Source organism: Drosophila elegans, unplaced genomic scaffold, assembly GCF_018152505.1.
Source record: "Drosophila elegans isolate 14027-0461.03 unplaced genomic scaffold, ASM1815250v1 contig_183, whole genome shotgun sequence".
Classification (NCBI taxonomy): Eukaryota; Metazoa; Arthropoda; class Insecta; order Diptera; family Drosophilidae; genus Drosophila; species Drosophila elegans.
In genome coordinates, this window is record NW_024545550.1 from 13,154,609 (window position 1) to 13,173,329 (window position 18,721).

Sequence of the window (18,721 nt, forward strand, 5' to 3'; positions counted from 1 at the left end):
CTTGTATATTATTATATTGCACTAAGCCACTCATATTTACTTCGAATTTCTCTTCTAACTTACTTTAATTTAATATATGGGTAAATATAATAGATTGAGTGAAGCATACTAAATAAAATAAAAGTAAAAGTTCGAACATTTTAACCGTATTTAATTAGATTATGAATTTCCATTTGTATGGTTTAAACTAAGGAGTAGCGTGGCTCTTTTAAAGTTTTCTTCTTTTAAAAAGACAAAAAGGCTTCAAAGGGTTCGGGTTCAATAAGCTTTGGAAGTCCTGGGATCTCAATTAAGCGAAAATTGGTGCACCCTGTTCCCGCATCGATTATAGGGGCTCAATCTATAATCTGTATGTCCTTTGGCACATCCTATCATTAGCCTGTCAGCGGTTCGAGCTTCGCTGTTTGCCTTTGTCGCTGGCGTGTTTATTGTGTTTGATCAAATAATTTCTGTTTTTATGGCACAGTAAATGTCCTGAGTCCTTTAAGTGCCATGTCTCCTACCCTCCTCTATTTGCCGGCCAGCCCCTTGGACGTCTTCTTCTTGCCTTTTCAATTTAGCCATAATTATGTCAGACATTTAATTTATCGCAAGCAAAGGTTCTCGTCCTTCCGCTGTCTCATCTTGCACGCAAACTTTTTGGGCCAGGACTCACCCTTACTTGGTGGCTTTCTTTCTTTCTTTCCCCGAGGAGACAAACTCTCTCTGTTTCCTCCTTTCGGAGCGGCCATTTTGCAAGTGTGTCAGGGTTCAGTGGAGCGCAGGACTCGCAGGACCCGTCCCTTAATGTGAGAAAATGTTACAATTCCAGAGCCGCCAGCAATGTCCTGTCCGAGTTCCTCCCGTAATTGCTCATTTTGCTTATCGGCCCGCCCAATCCAAATGTTCTGCAGGTGTGGAATGTCCTGCTCTAGTTGGGATCAATAAAACCCTGTAAACTCTATAAAAATTTCGATTTGTGGAAATTGCGTTTTTATTAATTGGCTCTGACATGCCAGTCACCCAATTTTTGTTTTTATGGCACTCGAAAATCGCGTGTCCTTTGTCCACCTACAAGTCTTTTTCCTTTTGTTTTGGAGTGGGAGAGAATTACGGCTAGTTGTGCAACTCCTAGAAAAGGTACATGATCCTTAGATCATTTTATCTTATCGTTTGTCGGCAACTGTTTACGAAATTGCCCGATTGTTCGGTCCGCTTTGGGCCACGCGCGTTCTTAAAGCAAGGTGCAACAGGATCGAGAATCGAGGATCGGAATCGGGTATGAGGAATAAGGAGGCGAGGCTGTAATGCAACCTGCCTGACTGCATCCATCATCGCGTGGCACTGGCAATGCTCATGATTTGAGGCACATGCGTAACCTGCGCCAATTTGGCGACCCGCACACACACCGAAATAATCGCCTTTGTCCTTATATATAAATATCTTTTTGTCCCTCTGCTTTCGGACAACAATTTCGGGACTCTTTCGGCTTGCATCTGCTGATTGCAAGGAACGGGGGCCCCGAAGCGAACCCTCAATTAGGCCGCCCCTGCAATTAGAAAATGTATTCCATACCAGGCTCTGTTTTTTTTCGCTCCTCCTCGAAAGCATGCGAAAAAAAACAAGAAACTACAGCTAATTTGCCGCAGGTCTTTGGGGCAACTAATTTCAGATTAGAAGGGCGCCCACGCCAAACGAAGACCGAGTTTTTGCTCGATTCCCAGGCGCATTCCTGCGGACACCGCTCATTAATGACCATGAAATCTAGACTCTGCCCCGGAGTCATTTCCGCAGACTGTGCTCCAGGCACGAGCCGCCCAAAAATACAGATCCTAAATCGGGAGCAGCTTCTGTTTTACTGGGTTTTTTCGCCATCCAGCCTAATGAGTTGGTGGCACGCATCGTGGAATTCCTCGCCCTTGGCTGGATGATTTCGGCATAATTCGATTAGGCAAAAAGTTGATGTGGGTGTCAGTCCGTCTTCTGCCCTTTCCCCAAAAAAACCAGACCAAATCACACCCCGATCCGAACTGGATTCCATTTCAATTACAATATAAGCGAGTGTAAGTTCTGCGATTGCGATCGCATTTGGGCGCGTGGTAAGCCAAGTCAATCGGAAGAAGTTAAGCCGATTGTCCCGCCCCTTTTCATTACAGCTCGTTTTTTGCCTCGCCGGAGGTGCACTGTGCACAACCCCTGCACACCCGCCTAATAAAAACCGGAGCAAACCCACTTCCGTTGCTCATTTGAATGCCCTTGCTGGAAGGGTATGATGAAAGTGTCAAGGGGTTTGTAGTTATCCAAAGCAAGAGTACACTGTTTAATAGAAAATGTAGAAATAACTAATGTTAGGAAACTCAACATTTAATATAACAATTCTGGGTAAGAGTTAAGAAAATGCAGACACTGTTTCTATGAATAGTAAAAATGAGTTTGCATCTTAATTTTTAAGATGTTTGCATAATTTTACTGGTTTTACGTTGATTTCTTGGTTTAGAAAACCATTTTGGATAAAATGGTACAGAACTAGTCAAGTGCATCCCAAAATGGGGTGTTAATTATCATAAATCGAACATACCTATTATATTATATTAAAGTTTATACTTCGTAAATCCCAAAAAGGGAAGATTCTGTTCGCTGATATAATACCCAAAATCATTTTCAAAAGAGAGTGTTATTATAAATCTTACAATTACTGTTCTGTTCAAAAGTTTTAATTTAATTTAAATTTTATTTATAACTTTTAATTGCCAAATAAGGGTGTCTCCTGTTCGGTGCTGTCATGGTCTTTCCTTTTTTTTCTGCCCAGCTAAACGCACTTCCCACACAGATTTGTGTGTGTGCCGCCCTTAATTGGGGCGTAGTTGGCTTTTTGGGCTCGGGCCATGGTTTGGGTAATTGCTGCCACTTGAAAGGCTTTTGGTCGCATAATCGCCTTGTCAGATAGAGCAAGACACACGTTGAAGTTCTCGGGGCGGAGAGGGGTGGGGAGGGGAGGGGTTGGGTTGGGCGTCGAACAAGCTCGCTGGGCGTTGGGCGTGGCGAGCTGGGTGGGCCAGAGGACCAAGGACAGAAGGACCAAAAGACCAAAGGATCCTGGGCCAAACAGAGACGACTGACAGAGAGGTGTGTGCTGATGCCACCACGCACGGCTGACTCGCTTGATCTTATTACGCCGCGCTTGGTTGCCTGGGAAAAGTCGGAGGCAGCTGGTAAATGGCAAACGGCAAATGGTTACTGGTTACTGGTAACTGGTAACCCCAGGCCTTTGTGACAGTTTTATCTCTGGCCAGCAGAAGTTCCAGCGAAGAGCTTTCGCCATCCTCCCAGCCATGGCAAATCCACGCTGAATGGGCCTAAGAATTTTGCATGTTTTCGCACAGGTTTTTGTGGTTTTTGGTGGCAAGTGGAGTGGATTTGCATGCGCCACGCGGCTACAGAAAGGGGTAAGCTTTGTAGCCAGTCTAAGAACAGGAGCCCCTTTAGCACTCGGGGCCATTGATTTTCTAGTCATGGAAACTAATTCCCATTCATCGTGTGTCCTGTCCCTCGAATGGATCAATATTTCCGTTCTCCTCCCACACAACCATCACAAACAATATGACAGTTTTATCTTTCAGCGCCAGCCGCCGTCGCAGTGGAAGTTCATTCTCCAATTGTGAATGCCGAGCGACAATTGTCGAATTCAATTAACGCCTGCGACACCACCGAGCGTTACTTAACGCCACCACCCACCCACCAGTCCCCACCTTATCCACTCCACCACCACCTTCCCCAGGGAGTTTTCAGTTTCAGTAGTGGGTGGAACAGGCAAGGACGAGCCGTAGCTGTGGCCGTAGCTGTGGCTGTTTCGCCAGGGTAACGGCTATGCCAGTGTCACAATGCCGACGTGGACGGCATCCACTGCATACACATATAGTGGCTTAGACTGAGAGTGAGCGTTTGCGTGCTGCGTTGCCTCCGCCGATTGGCCGGAACGCGGCTGCAACGGCAACGGCAACGGCAACGCAACGGCTGTGGAAACGGCTACGGCTAAGGCTACGCTCTGCCGCAACGCTCTCTGCCCAGAGCTCATCGACCATCGATGAGTGGCGACTACCCCTAAAGCGTTCAGTGAGCGAGGGCGGGCGGCACAGCACGGACGTCATGCATCCGCACCGTGGGACGAAAGCGGTGGGACAAGCCTCACAAAAAAATACAAACCATAAAAGCTAACTTTGGGGTAAAAAGCCCACAACGGCTGCAACGTTTCTCCAGGTAGCCAATCTAGATCAACAGCGTTGAACTAGCTAACTAACTTAGCCCGATACGTTGGAAATTATTTATTGTAAGATCTTTAATGTCTTTTTAGAAGAACAACCAATTAATTATGGTATGTTTTTGTTAACAACAAAAATATGTGAAGTCTTTAAAAGTGTAAGTTTTGTTTGTAAACACAAATTAATTTCAATAAGAAATAGAATATAAAGATTCTGTAGAACTCCTTCCCATCGTCGCCTTGGTTTAGTTTTTAAAAAAGGAAATAAATTACCAAAAAAGGTAAGCGCTTAGAAGAAAAGTTCATAAAACATCTTAGGAAATGTTGATCCCGTATATCTTATTCGCTTTTTGGAGACTCGCCCATTAAAACACTATTCACGATAAGCACAGTTTGCAGTGAGTCAATACAGTATGCTTTATATGTTTTATGTTTTTTAAGCTGTTGAAATCCGGTTGGCCATATACCTAACCCACTAGCCTCTGCACACTTGACCCACTGTGCCGGTGTCGATTTCGCTCCCGGAGGACGCGACACCTTGCCCCCGCCACTTCTCCTGCTTCTGGCCAATGGCAGCGCTTAGTCGGCGCAACGGGCGACGCATGCGCACCGGAGCTGCTCGCTGATTGGCCGGCGATGGGCCAAATGGGGCTGGAACTGCCGCAAACGTCGCAGCCGTGAAAAACCGGTTACACCAGAAAAACGGTTCGTCCGTGAGCCCGTGAAGGCGAATGCCAGTGTGTGCGGACCCAAAGAGCGGGTGTGTGAGTGAGCGGTGGCTTTGGACCGCTCTGCTCGTTGGCGGCGCCTCAGTAGAAATCGTTGGCTGATGGACCGCGGGCGAGGCACGAAGCCAACTCCACTTCAACTTCCACCAAATTGATCGAATCGATGCGCCGGCCCCGCGATTCGCGTGCAGTTAGTCGAATTTTTGACGGTCGAGTGACAAGGTGCGTCGCGCGTCTCAAACTCCAAAAAAAAAACCTAAAAAGCAAATAAGATTCACAAGCCGTCGCGCCTCTGAACTGAGTAATCGGTCAATATCCGCGGAATAAGCCCACTGTGCATACTAAAAAAAAACTCCAGCGGAAAGTGTTGTGCTCAAGTGCTCAAAGGATCCAGTTGTTGCCAACTTTGTGGATAGCCGGCGTTCACTGGGCGAATCCAGTGCTGAAAGATTGAGGTGAGAAGGCGTTTAGAACTCAAACTTAGTGAAAAATAAATGACGGGATTTTATTTAAAAGAATTGCAAGAATAATTCTGAACACAAAAGAAATTATTTATATTTAACTTAATAGGAATAAAATTATAATTATCAAGTGTCATTTTATACAAAAAAATTAGTTTCCTACAAAATGTGCACTTTGTTTCTCAAAGAAATTCAACTAGTTGTGATGAATTGGGGATTGCAATCATATAAACCTTAATCGAACTAAAAAATTCTAATCTAATTATAAGACCCTTAAAATTGGTTTATCTTGAATAAAATTTTTATTTTAAATCAATATAAAATGCACATTATAAAGAAAGCATTCAGTTGATTATAAATCTATTGGTTTTTTTCTAAATTTATTTTAGCTTGTACTTGCTTTAACTGTAGTGACTTTCGTTTAAGTATATTGGAAACGCTTTTAGACAATATGTAAAGGGATTTTCCGCCAGATGTGTTATCAATTTGTTCAATACTAGATAAACTAAAATGCAATCGCTGCACTTGAACTTGGTTAAAAGAACACACTTTGCTTATCGAGTGCAGACATATTTTAACAAGCATTGAAGCCCGAAACCTCGGTGTTATTCCAACACTTGACAAAAGCTAACGACGATGACTTATCGGCGACTTAATTAAGACCTGGCCGCATCGATCGACCTGCCCATAATGACCACCATAAACGATCGTAATCAATTTGTTTGCGCATAATTTGCTTTCTCAACAACTAAATCATTAAATCGAGTCGCTGGCGAGCAGGTTGCGGCGTTTTTTGAAAGGCTTTAATAACGATATTTGCTTATCGTGTTCGACACATCGGTCTCAAGTCTCAAGTCTCGAGTCCGACCCCTCCGTCCCTTTTTGGTCGATCGGCTTATTTCTTAATGAACGACGATCTGATCTAACGGATCGAAACGGAACGGAACGCCATTCAAGCGGCGGCGTTAGTTTCGCACAAGATTTGTTTGTCCACCAAGTCCAGTATTGTGAATGAAGTGGAAGATGCCACCGGATGACTCCAAGCACCACGAATTTGCATTGCAAAACTACCGCCAATTGAACTTCCGCCGGACCGAGATAAGTCATATGGTTTGGACCAAACGCGATCATTTGGCAGATCGATGACTGCCGCTCGGACAAATTTCAGTTTTCCCACGAGTCCGGCGCGAGCGACAAAAGTCAAAAATCGTATGCTAATTAATTCTTTGTCATGCCGTCGTCTCCTCTGGCTGCCATTATGGCTCATTGATTTGGAAGCTTTCTAAGCCAACGAGCCGACCGAACAACTTACTTAAGCGTGGTCCAGAAAAAGCGGACTCTAATCATATTCAAATGGTGAAGCGTACGTTTTATTATAATTTTTTTATTTTAATTAGCGGCTGTTAATGCCCCGCTTCCATCTGGGGATCTGGGGCTGTGGGGATCCGACGATCGCCTCGGTTGGCAATCGATCGATCGGTCCATTGATCCGCGGGGGGCATCGAAAAATACGAAAAGGGAGAGGGATCAGATCCGAAACAGAAGCTCGACCAACCTGTCCGTTCCACTTTCGGTAATCGCACGAATTTAAGTTATTGTATGTTTAACTAATTTCTATCGCTTTTTATGCCTGTTCCGCTTGACATGTGCACGAAGCTAATTGAGACTTACGAGTGGAAGTCTGAGGAGAAATCGGTAGCAAATCCGCCTCTTAAAACCGGGATCAGCCAAATTTCTATATATAGCTCGTAGTTAAGCCTAAAGATCATTTTTATAATTAAACTTTTAGCAGTATAAGCTCTGGAAAAAAATCTCTCTGCTACGCATTCACATTTTATAATGTATACGTAAAACAAAGGGGGTTTTATATGTTTTAGTTTAAGTACCATAGGATCACTACGGGAAGATTTCCTTACCGTTTTGTTTTATGAAGAAATCCCATAAATTCCAGCTGTTTTAGCATAGGATTCCAGCTCTTTTAACCATATTACTTGTTTCCGCGATGAACCTCCAAAAACTTGATTGGGCGTATTCATTCGTAGCCAATTTCTAGGGGTGGCGTTGGCACTTGTCCGGAACTATTTAATTTTGACTGCTCAGTGGCCTCGATTGGGCCAAAAACATTCCAGCGAAATGGGTGAGCAGCACGCCAGCGGGGAAATTAACCCTTTCATCGCTGCCAAATTGGATTTGGCCGGAATGTCTATTTCACTTTCTACAAAAAACCATTGGAATGGAATCCTTATCGCGCAGTCGACCAAAGTTTGGCCCCGGGCCAACTGCGAACTTTATGGCCTTAACGGCCAGCACGAGTTTCCCGTTCGCAGTAAGCGGTAAGGTAAGGTTACCAACACGAAAAAAAAAATAACACGAGACTGAGGAGAGTCAAAAAACCTAATGAACAACTTAATTTCGAGTTCTTTTCGGATTTCTCGTTCTGTTCGGTTTATTTTTTCTTTTTCTAGGGGGGAGTATGTGGTGCGTGCGGTGGTTCGGTGGCTTAACACGCGCATTTCACCGGATTTATGAGCTGAAAAGTGGCAGGGAACTGGAAAAGGGGGCAAAGGACTCCGGGCTCGGCAATTAAATCTAATGTGAATTCCATAATAACATGGCCATGACAAAGTGTGGACCGCTGACCGCCAGCCAGTTACAGCTTTTGATTTATACGGTTCTTCAGCGCGTTTTCATGCCTCTGACAGGCTGGCGACAGGCCCAAATCCTGGCCAAAAAACAAGGCATAAAGGGAAAACACAGGAAGCGGAAACCACCGGCCGCCAGTCGGCGGTGCTGAAAGCCCATTTGCATATCTCTCGTTGGCCGGTTGCATATTTAACGAAATGAGCAATTGGCCAAAATTCATTTTAATTGTTACCCCGTGTATCCCAAACCTCTGGCATTTGCATACACTATAGTTTGGCCTCAGAATGGTAGGGTAGAGCAGGGTAGGGGGGATGGGGAGGGGAAACTTCTCGATAATGGGCCAGCAGTTCACGCTGCGCCGGGAATGTGCCTGATAAGCAGCTAATTTGAGATACTCCCTGGCACTGGTCACCGGTCACTGGACATGGCCATTGAGCACATAAACCACTGCACATTAAACTCCCAGCCGCGTAGTTTTATAAAATAATTAAGTTTTATGTATTTTCCTTACTAGATTTTCACTGTTCACCTCAACTCAACACAACTCAACTCGGCTGAGCTCAGCTCGGTTCGGTTTTGGATCATCGGATCGGTTCTGGCCCGGCCTGGATGCCGTCCGATTTCGTGGAAGCCGTAAAAAGTCTTCGGGGAGTGGGCCGCCAGCATCCACAATCCAGCGTCCATCTGTTCGCCGAGTCAAGAGTCTCAAAGAGTCTGAAACTGAGCATCCTAATAGCCCGGCGACCACGACGACATCCATCAAAGCGTTTTTATGACGTTCTTGCTTGAAATTTGATTAAAATTCAGCGATTAACTAAGCAGCAGCAACGGGACGAAAGACAAAAAACAAGAAACAAAACAGCCATCAGCAAATAAACCAAAATACTTTACGGAGGCTAAGCGACTGCGAGCGACTACCGATCGAATCGGATCGTATCGTATCGAATCACTTTCGGATTGGTTTGGATTGGTTTGCTTTGGATTGGATTGCTTTGGATTGAATTGAATTGTTGTGTTGATCACATTTCAGCCATGCCGCATACAGGTGAGTGCCGCTAATGAACTCCGAAAGGAAATTAAACGAAAGCGTCAGATGCGATCTCCAGTCCCCTAATTCCCCTATTTCGACTTCCCCACCCCACCCGTGATCCCATCCCATATGGAGCCCCACGGTTATTACTGGCGCACTTTTGCCGCTTGCGTTTACGATCGCCAGTTGGGCAAATTGAGAGAGATTAGCCAAGTCAACAGGGCGGTTGCCAAACTAGGGGCACTTGGCCCAGACGCGTGTGCATATTGTAAATCTTCCCGGCTTTGTTTCTTTTATTGGGAAGCTTAGGAACTTGTGCTCCCAACCATAAAGTCTAAATATTTGTCTGGCAATCTTTGGCTTACAATTGATTTCTTAGGTGAATTGTAACTTAATCCTCATTTCCTTATTAAATGTGTTTCAGTCGTTAAAAAGTTATAAGCTGAATATACTTTTCTTAATAAACAGACATACTTTTGGGTGGAAACTTTTATCAATCAACTTAACATTACTAAAATTATTTATTTTATTAACATGACTTAAACGTAATGATTGAGTATGCATATATTTCAAGTGTATGTGAAAGAGATCACTCTTCAAAATTCAAAATACAATCAGTTTAAAACGAGAAACTAAGAAATCAGATTTTAATATCGTATTTATTTTTCTTTGCTTATTTAAGGTCAAGCCGGTGTCAACCAATTGGGTGGCGTTTTTGTTAATGGCCGCCCTTTGCCGGACTGCGTTCGTCGCCGGATCGTGGATTTGGCTTTGTGCGGAGTGAGGCCCTGTGATATATCCCGCCAACTTCTGGTCTCCCACGGTAAGTTTACCGCCAAACTATACTCTCAACTTCTAGCTAATATATATATTTTATTTTTGTTCTCGGCAGGCTGTGTTTCCAAGATACTGACTCGTTTCTATGAGACGGGCTCCATTCGTCCGGGTTCGATTGGCGGCAGCAAGACCAAGGTAAGTGTGTGCTACGAAAGGGAACTGTGTATTTCGAATGGGGTTTGGGAAACAAGATCTGGGACGGGGGACGAGGGATGGGGCGGGAATCCACATGTGGTCAACTGTGGTGCATGAAATCAACAAACGATTATATAAAAATCAAACGCACAGCAGTAAATCCATAAAGTATCACAGATACACGGAAACAGATAGCCCAGATAAGCATTGTAACCAGCAGCTAGTTTACATGTTCTTTTATTCCGATGACAGCTTTTATGGTCGCGTGGGAGTGGCAGGTGGGCGGAATGGAGAGGGGGAGATGGAAGGGAGTGGTCGTTCGAGTGGAGAGAGCGCAGCAAATCAATCTCGCCTGGCCGAGGATGATAACTGGAAGTGGGCTACCCGCCTGGTAGCCTGCCTGGCTGGCTGTATGTAGGGATGTGTAAACGGAGACACCTGTGCAGTTCGCACGCCCAATCAAGTGTGGCTGCTACCGTTTAAGCCGCTGCTCGCTTCACGGCCCCAAAAGCTGACGACAATGGCACGATGATAGTGGTGATTGTGGTGGGCTTTGGAATCGCGATAACACCGAATCACGACCCATACACACCGCAGTTAACGCTTTGCAGAAGGGTATTGAACAACAAATTGCACCCATAATACATTATTTTACCAGACACAAGATATAACAAAAACCAACCTCTGAACTTTGAAATAGTTTGACGCAAAAAAAGTTTGAGAACGTTTGAGTATTGGATGTTTGTTCGAAGTTTGCTTAGGTTTCCCTTTATATTTCCAAATTGCAGTTTATGGATTAGGTCAAGAAGATTCAAAACTTCTCGGACTAAAATTCAAAAGATTTCCCTTCAATCTTTAATATATGTTCAAAGTTTGATTTAAATCTCAATATTATTATCAATTATTAAGATAAGTTTAAGCGGACCAAGCTTCGATAATTTTAAAGATATTTCGTTCGTAATCCACGCACATATGTTACATATTTCCAACAGAAGCAGCGATAGAATTAATCTAAACGAATAGGTAATGCAGTTTAAGCAGAAATATGATAAATGAACGTTTTTCCAGGACTTTTCACTAAAACAAAATTGGAAAATTTTGAAAGAATTTATTTTTGAAGGGTTCTCACAGTTATTTCGTATTCTGCAAGGGTATTTCCAGTTTCGATCCGTGAAACTACCCTTTATACATTTAGATTTCCCTTAGGCAGCGCAAACAAATGCTCAGGTGCGATGTTTGCCGACGGAACAGAACGCCTAATTAACGGTAGTTGCAACGCCCCTTAAGTGCACAATGTAGTCGGACACTCCGCCCGTTGCAGAGGGGGTGCGGTAACCGCCTACCCCATCGGTTAGCCACCCGCTTACATGGTGATTCAATAAGCGCTCTGTACACTCGCCCGAACAAAACGCGCATTTAACACCTACGCTGGGTCAATAAAGAAGTTCACCCCCCTCCGCCGCTTTTACCCCTTAAATATATGGGAAATATGGGGCGGAGGGCGCAAGGACAGTGCTTACAAAGAGTGAGCGCGCGTGTAGATTGCCGATAAGATCTGGCATGCAAGCTTGCTGCTGGCCCCTCAAATCCCCCACCAACCCCATCAATAAAGCCCCCTTTAGCGTATTTATGAATTTTTAATGAACTGCCGCGTCACACGTGAAAAGCGGGCGCCAGCCAACAAAAAAAGGAGGAAGGTCCTTCGTATTACTCGTACAAATTAACATATGCAAAAGCAGGTACAACACCTATGTGGCTCCGATGCAAATCTCCCTGCGAACATGACAGCTGAAAAGGGGGCGTGGCTGCGTTCGCTGTCCATTTTCGCAATTGTGGCGAGTGCGCTTTGGTTTAGTTTAGTTTGGTGCACAATTGAATTTCACGGCAATTAGTCGTAGGCCACAAAAAAGGGGGGCAACCAGAGACACCTGAGCGTGAGAGGGTTAAAAGCATGCAGGCCTCAGGGTTAAGTGTCGGATATTTTATCTAGCAATACAATGTCAAGAATATGTAGTCACGCAAAATGCTTTAACATTTTATAGTTATGGTTATGGTTTTTTATACTGAAAGGTGGAAATTCTCTAAGATTTTTCTTTACTAAGAATATATTTTTGCCTTGAGTTTAAAAAGGTAGCTATTTTTTCCACTTTGTTTTTCCGATTGTTCCAATGCGAGCTATATAATATAGTCGTTTCGAATTCTATACTGCCCACATTAGGAGTACAATATGTTCACAGTATCTTATTAGAAGAGTATTCAATTTTAACCCGAATTGTTATTACAAGAAATTAAAATTATTATGACAAACAAAATCGTTGTTTACCTGAAACTCGAACATACTGAAAATCAGAAATGATCAATGGTTTTCAGCAATTCATAAATTGTTTTTATTTAATTAAACAAAAGCAACTTCTTCTGCTCTTTTTATCTTTTAGATATTTTAATCGAATGTATTTTTGTTCATTTTAGCAAGTGGCCACGCCCACCGTGGTGAAGAAGATTATCCGGCTGAAGGAGGAGAACAGCGGCATGTTCGCGTGGGAGATTCGCGAGCAGCTGCAGCAGCAGCGCGTCTGCGATCCCAGCTCGGTGCCCTCGATCAGCTCCATCAACCGGATTCTGCGGAACAGTGGTCTGTGGACGGACGAGATGACCTCCAGTCAGCAAAATGCGGCAGCAGCGGCGGCGGCAGCGGCTGCGGTTCATCAAGCGGGTGGCAGCGGTCCATCGAACGGGTATGGCGGCCCCCATTCGGCTCCTCCTCCTCCGACGACGGTGACCGTGGCCCCGCCCACTCCGGCAGCCACGCCCTCCGCCGCACGCTATGCGAAACCGCCGGCGTTGATGATGATGAGCTCCGTCGGCGAGTTGCCCATTAAACCCGCTCCCAAAATGCCGCCCAGCATGGGGCAACATGGCCACAATCACAATCACAATCACGGCCTAAACCCAAATGTTTCTGGCCTGGATCTAAGTTACTCCGCACTGCACAAGCACTGGCTGTGGAATCCCTCCCTGCTGTACTACACCCAAGCCCACATTCAGGCCCAGGCTCAGGCGGCCTCGGGTGGACATCAGTTCCTGCCCTATGCCGGCGGCTATTTGCCCCATGCCATGGCAGCGGCGGCAGCATCCTCCACATCTTCGGCCCTGGGTGGCTTCACCAAGTCGGAGAGCTCCATTGATCTATCGACTCCTGGAGCCGCTGGCGATGCCCTTAGCGATTGCGATTCCGGCAAATCCTCGCCAGCGGCACTCTCACTAACTAACGCTTCTTCTGGCGGCGGCGGAAATGGTGCCGCATCCGCTCCAGAGACTTCACCGGGATCGGGGCTAAGCCACAGTCGCAAGCGGAACCCGTACTCCATCGAGGAACTGCTTAAGAAGCCGGAGAAGCGTCTTCGACTTGAAAGCAATCGTCTGGAGTGCCTCGAGTCCAGCAGTTCCTGCGAAAGCAGCCAGGACAGTCCAACCCCTCTTCCTCTGGAAGTCCCGGAGGACGAGGATCCCGTCGAGGGAGAGGAGGAGCAGGAGGAGGAGGAGGACTGCAGCGTGGAGGTGGTTAACTGAATCCACTGTCCCAGTTCTGATCTGTGTATATATAGCAACATAGTTTAATCGTACACGCCCCTTGTAACCAATACTATTTCAATCAAATTAGGAATTGGAATTAGTGGAAATTCACATATCACAATCCCAACTTCCAATCTTCCCTCCAAAACTGGATCTCTGATAAAATGAACAATTTGCTGGGTTGTAATACCTTGCTAAAATATGTTACATTTCAAATGATAGATTTTGGTTTTGGTGAAAAGGAGCGATAATATTATATAAATATTTAAATAAACATCCCAAGTATTTGTGCTGAGTAACTGATGTGTTTGGTATTATCTGTGGTCAAGGGATGGGTAATCTACTATTAAAACGGGTAAGTTTAGAGTTTTGTTTTTAGCAAGCGAAGGGATATAAAAATAATAAAAACACAGTAACAAGAATTGAATTTTTTTTAAAGGAAGTAAGGTTACTTATTAATCCTTTAGTATAATTCTTAAATAAGCATTAAAATTATACATTTTATGTTGGTGGGAAACAGTTTGAATTTTATTCAAGATGAAAAATACTTAAATGGTTCCTTAATTTACAGGGGTTAAAAATATGCCAAATATCTGAAAGTAAAGTGACATTTAAAGAGGTTACATTTTGTGCAATTTTCTGCTTTGAAATTCGTGTAATTCGTATCGGGATACCTATTTAAATGATGATAAATGAAGTGTTTTCCACCGCCGGTGGTCGGCGGTATCTTCAGCTTCCCCTCTTAATTAACTTGCGCGCCAATGAAGTGTCAACAAGTTGCCAACACGCTGGAGGAAGGGGCTTTTGCCATGGGTATGGCGAAATTACAGGATGTCTGACACGACCATAACTATCGATCGCCCGCGGAGGCAGTGGTAGTGGCGGTTTGAAGGCGACAATGGTTGCCAACTGACACTGCAAGTGCGAAAATGGCATTGGAATTGGGAATCGGCAATCGGCATGGTGTGGCGGCGGCAGGCAATGTGAGTGGAATTCTTAAGCAGGTGGAAAGGCTACTGCTGCAGCTGATGCTACTGCTGCTGCTACTGCTGATGCCGCCTGGGGAGCAGGGCATCGCCATCCTGGGCGAAGGTGTGAAGTTGCGAGAAACTTTCCCAAGACCAGTGCCACTGCCACTGCCAGTGGGCTACTCTGAATATGCCAACAATAAATCAGTGGGCTAAAAATAATTGCCGCGACAATTGCGCGCAGTTAAATTATGCAAAGCGGGCAAAAAATATGCGATGCGAAAAAAGCGCTGCCATAATTGTATCACGTGCAGGCCAATGCCAATGCCAATGCCGCGATTCCGCATCCTGGCCAATGCAGTGCCCAATATCACCGCTCCTTGCTGCCACTCCACTCCACTCCACTTCATAAACAATGCTAAAAGGCGTTGAGGATGCGCGCAAGGAAACTGACGGCGAGGAATGCAGAGACGGCTGAACTGAACTGAACTGAATATGCCGGGGAATCGGCACAAGAAGCCTCCTGATCATGGCCAGATTGGAATGCCCTGCCATGACTATGACTGACAGCCACCGGGAGCATCACGCAAAAACTGGGCACAGACAAAAAAAATATTCTTTTCTTTGTACATAAAGCTTTAATTATGAACAAAACTAATCTGATCGGTTAAAGGCAGAACATGTCATTATACGCATTCAAAACCTTTTTCTTAACAGATTTATATTTACTTCTAAGGGTTTTTTAAATGAAACGAACAAATATTTATCCTATATCTGTTTAGTTTTATCATTATTATTTTCGGAGGTAAAGCTTTAACTTTGATAAAAATAATCTGTTATTTAAAACCATTTCAAAATCTATGCTATATTCACGGTAATAACAATAGATTTCTATTAAGTTCTAAGGAATTCTAGTTGAACTGTCTAAAACAAAATTAAATTTGAAATCTTGACATAAAGTCTTTATATTTTTAACAACAGTAATATTCCTTCAGACATTTTGGAATCATTACAGTGAAGGCACTCCTTACTTTTAAGTTAAATGTATCGTTTTAACTATATTAAATTAATTAAATTACATCATAAATTCAAATTATTGAGATTTTGAAATAAAAAAAAATATCAACTGGGAATACTTTTTTCCTCAGTGCAGTCAACGAAATTCGAAGGGCTCTGGATCGCCGGATCGACGATGATGATGACGATGACGATGACGATGATTTCTGCTGATCGCTGATCGCAGCGACGATCCCGCTCGGGCGACACTTTTAGGCCAGGCCAGGATTGGAATCAGAATCAGCATCAGTATCGGAATTGGAATCGGGATCGGGATCTCGGGATCGGCCACAACAGAATATTTTTATACGCTCGCGCTCGAAATATCAATGAGGCAGAAGCAGAGGCAGAGGCAGAGAGACGCGTTTTTGCTGGGCGCATTTGGCGCGGCAAAAAACGCGCGCGCCGCTCGCGTTTGGACTTCGCGCTCGCTTTTGGCTGGCTTTTTTGCTGACCATCCGGGCCAGCTTGTTGGCCAGCATTTGTGGGATCTGTGGCCAAAGCTGGACGAGCTGAAGGTGCTGGAGAAGCCGGAGACGATCTCGGGCATGGATTGTTGCAATGTTTCGTCGCGCTGTTTGCGTTTGATTTGTGTTTTCGGTTTTTGCCCGCTCGCCTCTGCGTTTTCGGCATAAATCAAAATCCAGTTGGGGCATTGGAAATTGGACTCGGACGAGTACGCGGACGCTGATTCAGACGCGGAATGGGACACAAGATGTCGTCGTGGACGTTTGCCGATGCGAAGCCCTTCCGCGCGACAGATATTATGGCAGAAAATTTATTTTATGGCGGTAATGGTGTTATGTTTTACGCGATTAGCAGATCCAAATGTTTGACATTGCGGCGACATCGAGCTGGGAATGGAATCAAGTCGAGTCGCATCGCGGATTTGCCCAGCCGCTGGGGATGGTAATGGAAATTGTGATGACTTGACAGCAGCATGCACCGCAATTAATGGCATTCAATTACGGATAAACTCAATGGATTATGATGGTGGAGAAATCAGGCAAAGAAAGAGTTTTACTTTGTCCTTCTACAGTTTTATTAGATGATTAAAAGTCCATATTTTGTATTATTAAAGAGTATATTCTCCTGCGCAAGTGAGAAAGTGGGACACTTTCATTAATTTGAACCTTAAATTCGTATATTTATTTAAAATAAATGTATTTCTTCTATTACAAAATGCATACCACTTCTGTATTTTTTTTAGAAAGATCAAATATAAAAGTAGCCTAAAACTTCTTCTCAACTTGTTTACTTATTTCGGTTATGAAATATTATTAAGAAGCTTTTATTAATTTTTTAAGCTTTATAGTTATTATTTATCTACCGTAAACTAATAATTTCTATGGAAACTTCTACCCAAAACTGTGTGTAGTTTTTATTAGGCCTCATCTTCCGCAGCAAACAGACTTCCTTCCCCTGATGGCTCAAAGCCGGGGGTCAAGTCCAGAGCTTCCGCTTTCTAGGCCAGAACCTCTGGCCCCCGAAAACTTTGGAGATGTGACCCAACGCCACTCTGGGTTTTCTCTCGCCGCCTTTGGCATTTGGCTTCTTCTGCCTTGCCTTCGGACATTGTCTGGGTTGGTTTTTAGTGCCGCACTGCCTTGTTAAATGAAGCAATTTTTTATGGTTAATTTCCTAAAGGTGCACTTAACTGCACCTCAGGGTGCGGGGTTACTCCTCGCAATCTCTGCCAGCTCTTCGTTTAGTTCGGAAGGGACGGGACGGGAAGGGACCTGAGTCTTGGCCTCACTTGTCAACGCATTTCGAGATTGATTTCTCTGTTTTGTCTCTGGCCGTGGGCACAATTAAACCGTAAAAAGCGGCAACACGGCAGGGGAGGAAGGGGTTAATTGGCGGTGGCAACAGAAGCAGTTATGTTCTCATTTAGAACGCTCCCGACAACAGGTTGGGACCCAATGTGAACTAATAAAAATTGAAACGTTTCGAGACCATTAAATTGTGAGTTTTGAGCGCGTTTCGGAATCGGAATAGTCATGGCAATGGGAATGGGAATGAGAATCGAAATGGGAGTGGGAAATGGAAATGAAAATGGATGGACAGTAGCGGTGGCTGTGTGACATTTACATAATTAACCTTTATTGTGGCCATTGATTGGGACCGCAGGGGCGGAAATGGACTGGCCCTGGGTGTGAACCGGCCGAATTCGAAAGAGATCTTTCGCAAACGAGGCGATCGATCGTTGCCAAGTCGAAGCCAATGCGCCAATGAGCCAATGAGCCAATGACCCTTCGGTGGTCCAGCAACCGACTGTGCGGCAATAAAAGTCGAGTTAACAACTTACAGGAGCCAAACACGCCACACGTTGATGGATATCTCTGCGACTCCCTGCGCGGCTCTCCTTGAACAGCGTGGCCACTTCAGCTAATTTGCAGCCAGATCTAGCCTTTTTAGCTACCCGTAAGAGGTCATAAGGACTTTGATTTTATAAAACTTTACATATCCCTGATGTGTACGGAAAAAACTGTCTGTATAATCGGTCAAGGAATTTCATAAAAATTGTTTTAAAGTTGTGAATCAATGTCAAGTTAAATTAACATTTTGCTTACATTATTTGTGAAGACTTATTCGCATTAAACTGCCTGTTAAATCAGGGAAATTCCTAAACAGTTTTATAATCTTGAGGAGCAATGCCAGATTAGGAATACATTTTATAGCAAAAATAAACTTAATAAAAACATTTGTATTTAAGAAGAACAACAATTTGAGTCACACAAGGGGAAATTGATAACTGGGTCAGATTCGAAGTGTTGAATTTTTTTTAAATTAGTATACTTCCCGGATGTTAATAATTTTAAGTGATTTATTTATTTGATTAGTTGACAAGGTTATTTAACTAAATCTGTTGACATTTTTTTTTGCCGATGATCCACTCCAATAGAGTGCACTGATTTAATTACTTTACTGTGTTTGAGCATAGTTTTTCAACCTTTTTTAAACTTTCCCCCAAAAGCCAATATTGGCTCTAAAATTGCAGCAGCACTGTCCTGGATCGTTGGTTTTCGTTCTCCATCCCATTCTTCCTCTCG

General features: G+C 44.2%; 1 protein-coding gene across 1 annotated transcript; it reads left to right on the forward strand.

Annotated features, from left to right (window-relative positions):
• The first annotated feature begins 5,077 nt into the window (after positions 1 to 5,077).
• LOC108141268 (paired box pox-neuro protein) lies at positions 5,078 to 13,925 on the forward strand. The gene is made up of 5 exons (XM_017264537.2): positions 5,078 to 5,420; positions 8,584 to 9,114; positions 9,782 to 9,922; positions 9,992 to 10,071; positions 12,541 to 13,925. Exons 2-5 carry the CDS (start codon positions 9,102 to 9,104, stop codon positions 13,639 to 13,641), a joined length of 1,335 nt encoding a protein of 444 aa, XP_017120026.1. The 5' UTR covers positions 5,078 to 5,420; positions 8,584 to 9,101; the 3' UTR covers positions 13,642 to 13,925.
• Positions 13,926 to 18,721: the final 4,796 nt, after the last annotated feature.

Bases quoted from the DNA above. Each gene is read 5' to 3' on its own strand.
- LOC108141268 (XM_017264537.2), top strand. The intron at 9,923-9,991 runs GTAAGTTTACCG...TGTTCTCGGCAG, and splicing joins CCAACTTCTGGTCTCCCACG to GCTGTGTTTCCAAGATACTG. The intron at 10,072-12,540 runs GTAAGTGTGTGC...TGTTCATTTTAG, and splicing joins TTGGCGGCAGCAAGACCAAG to CAAGTGGCCACGCCCACCGT.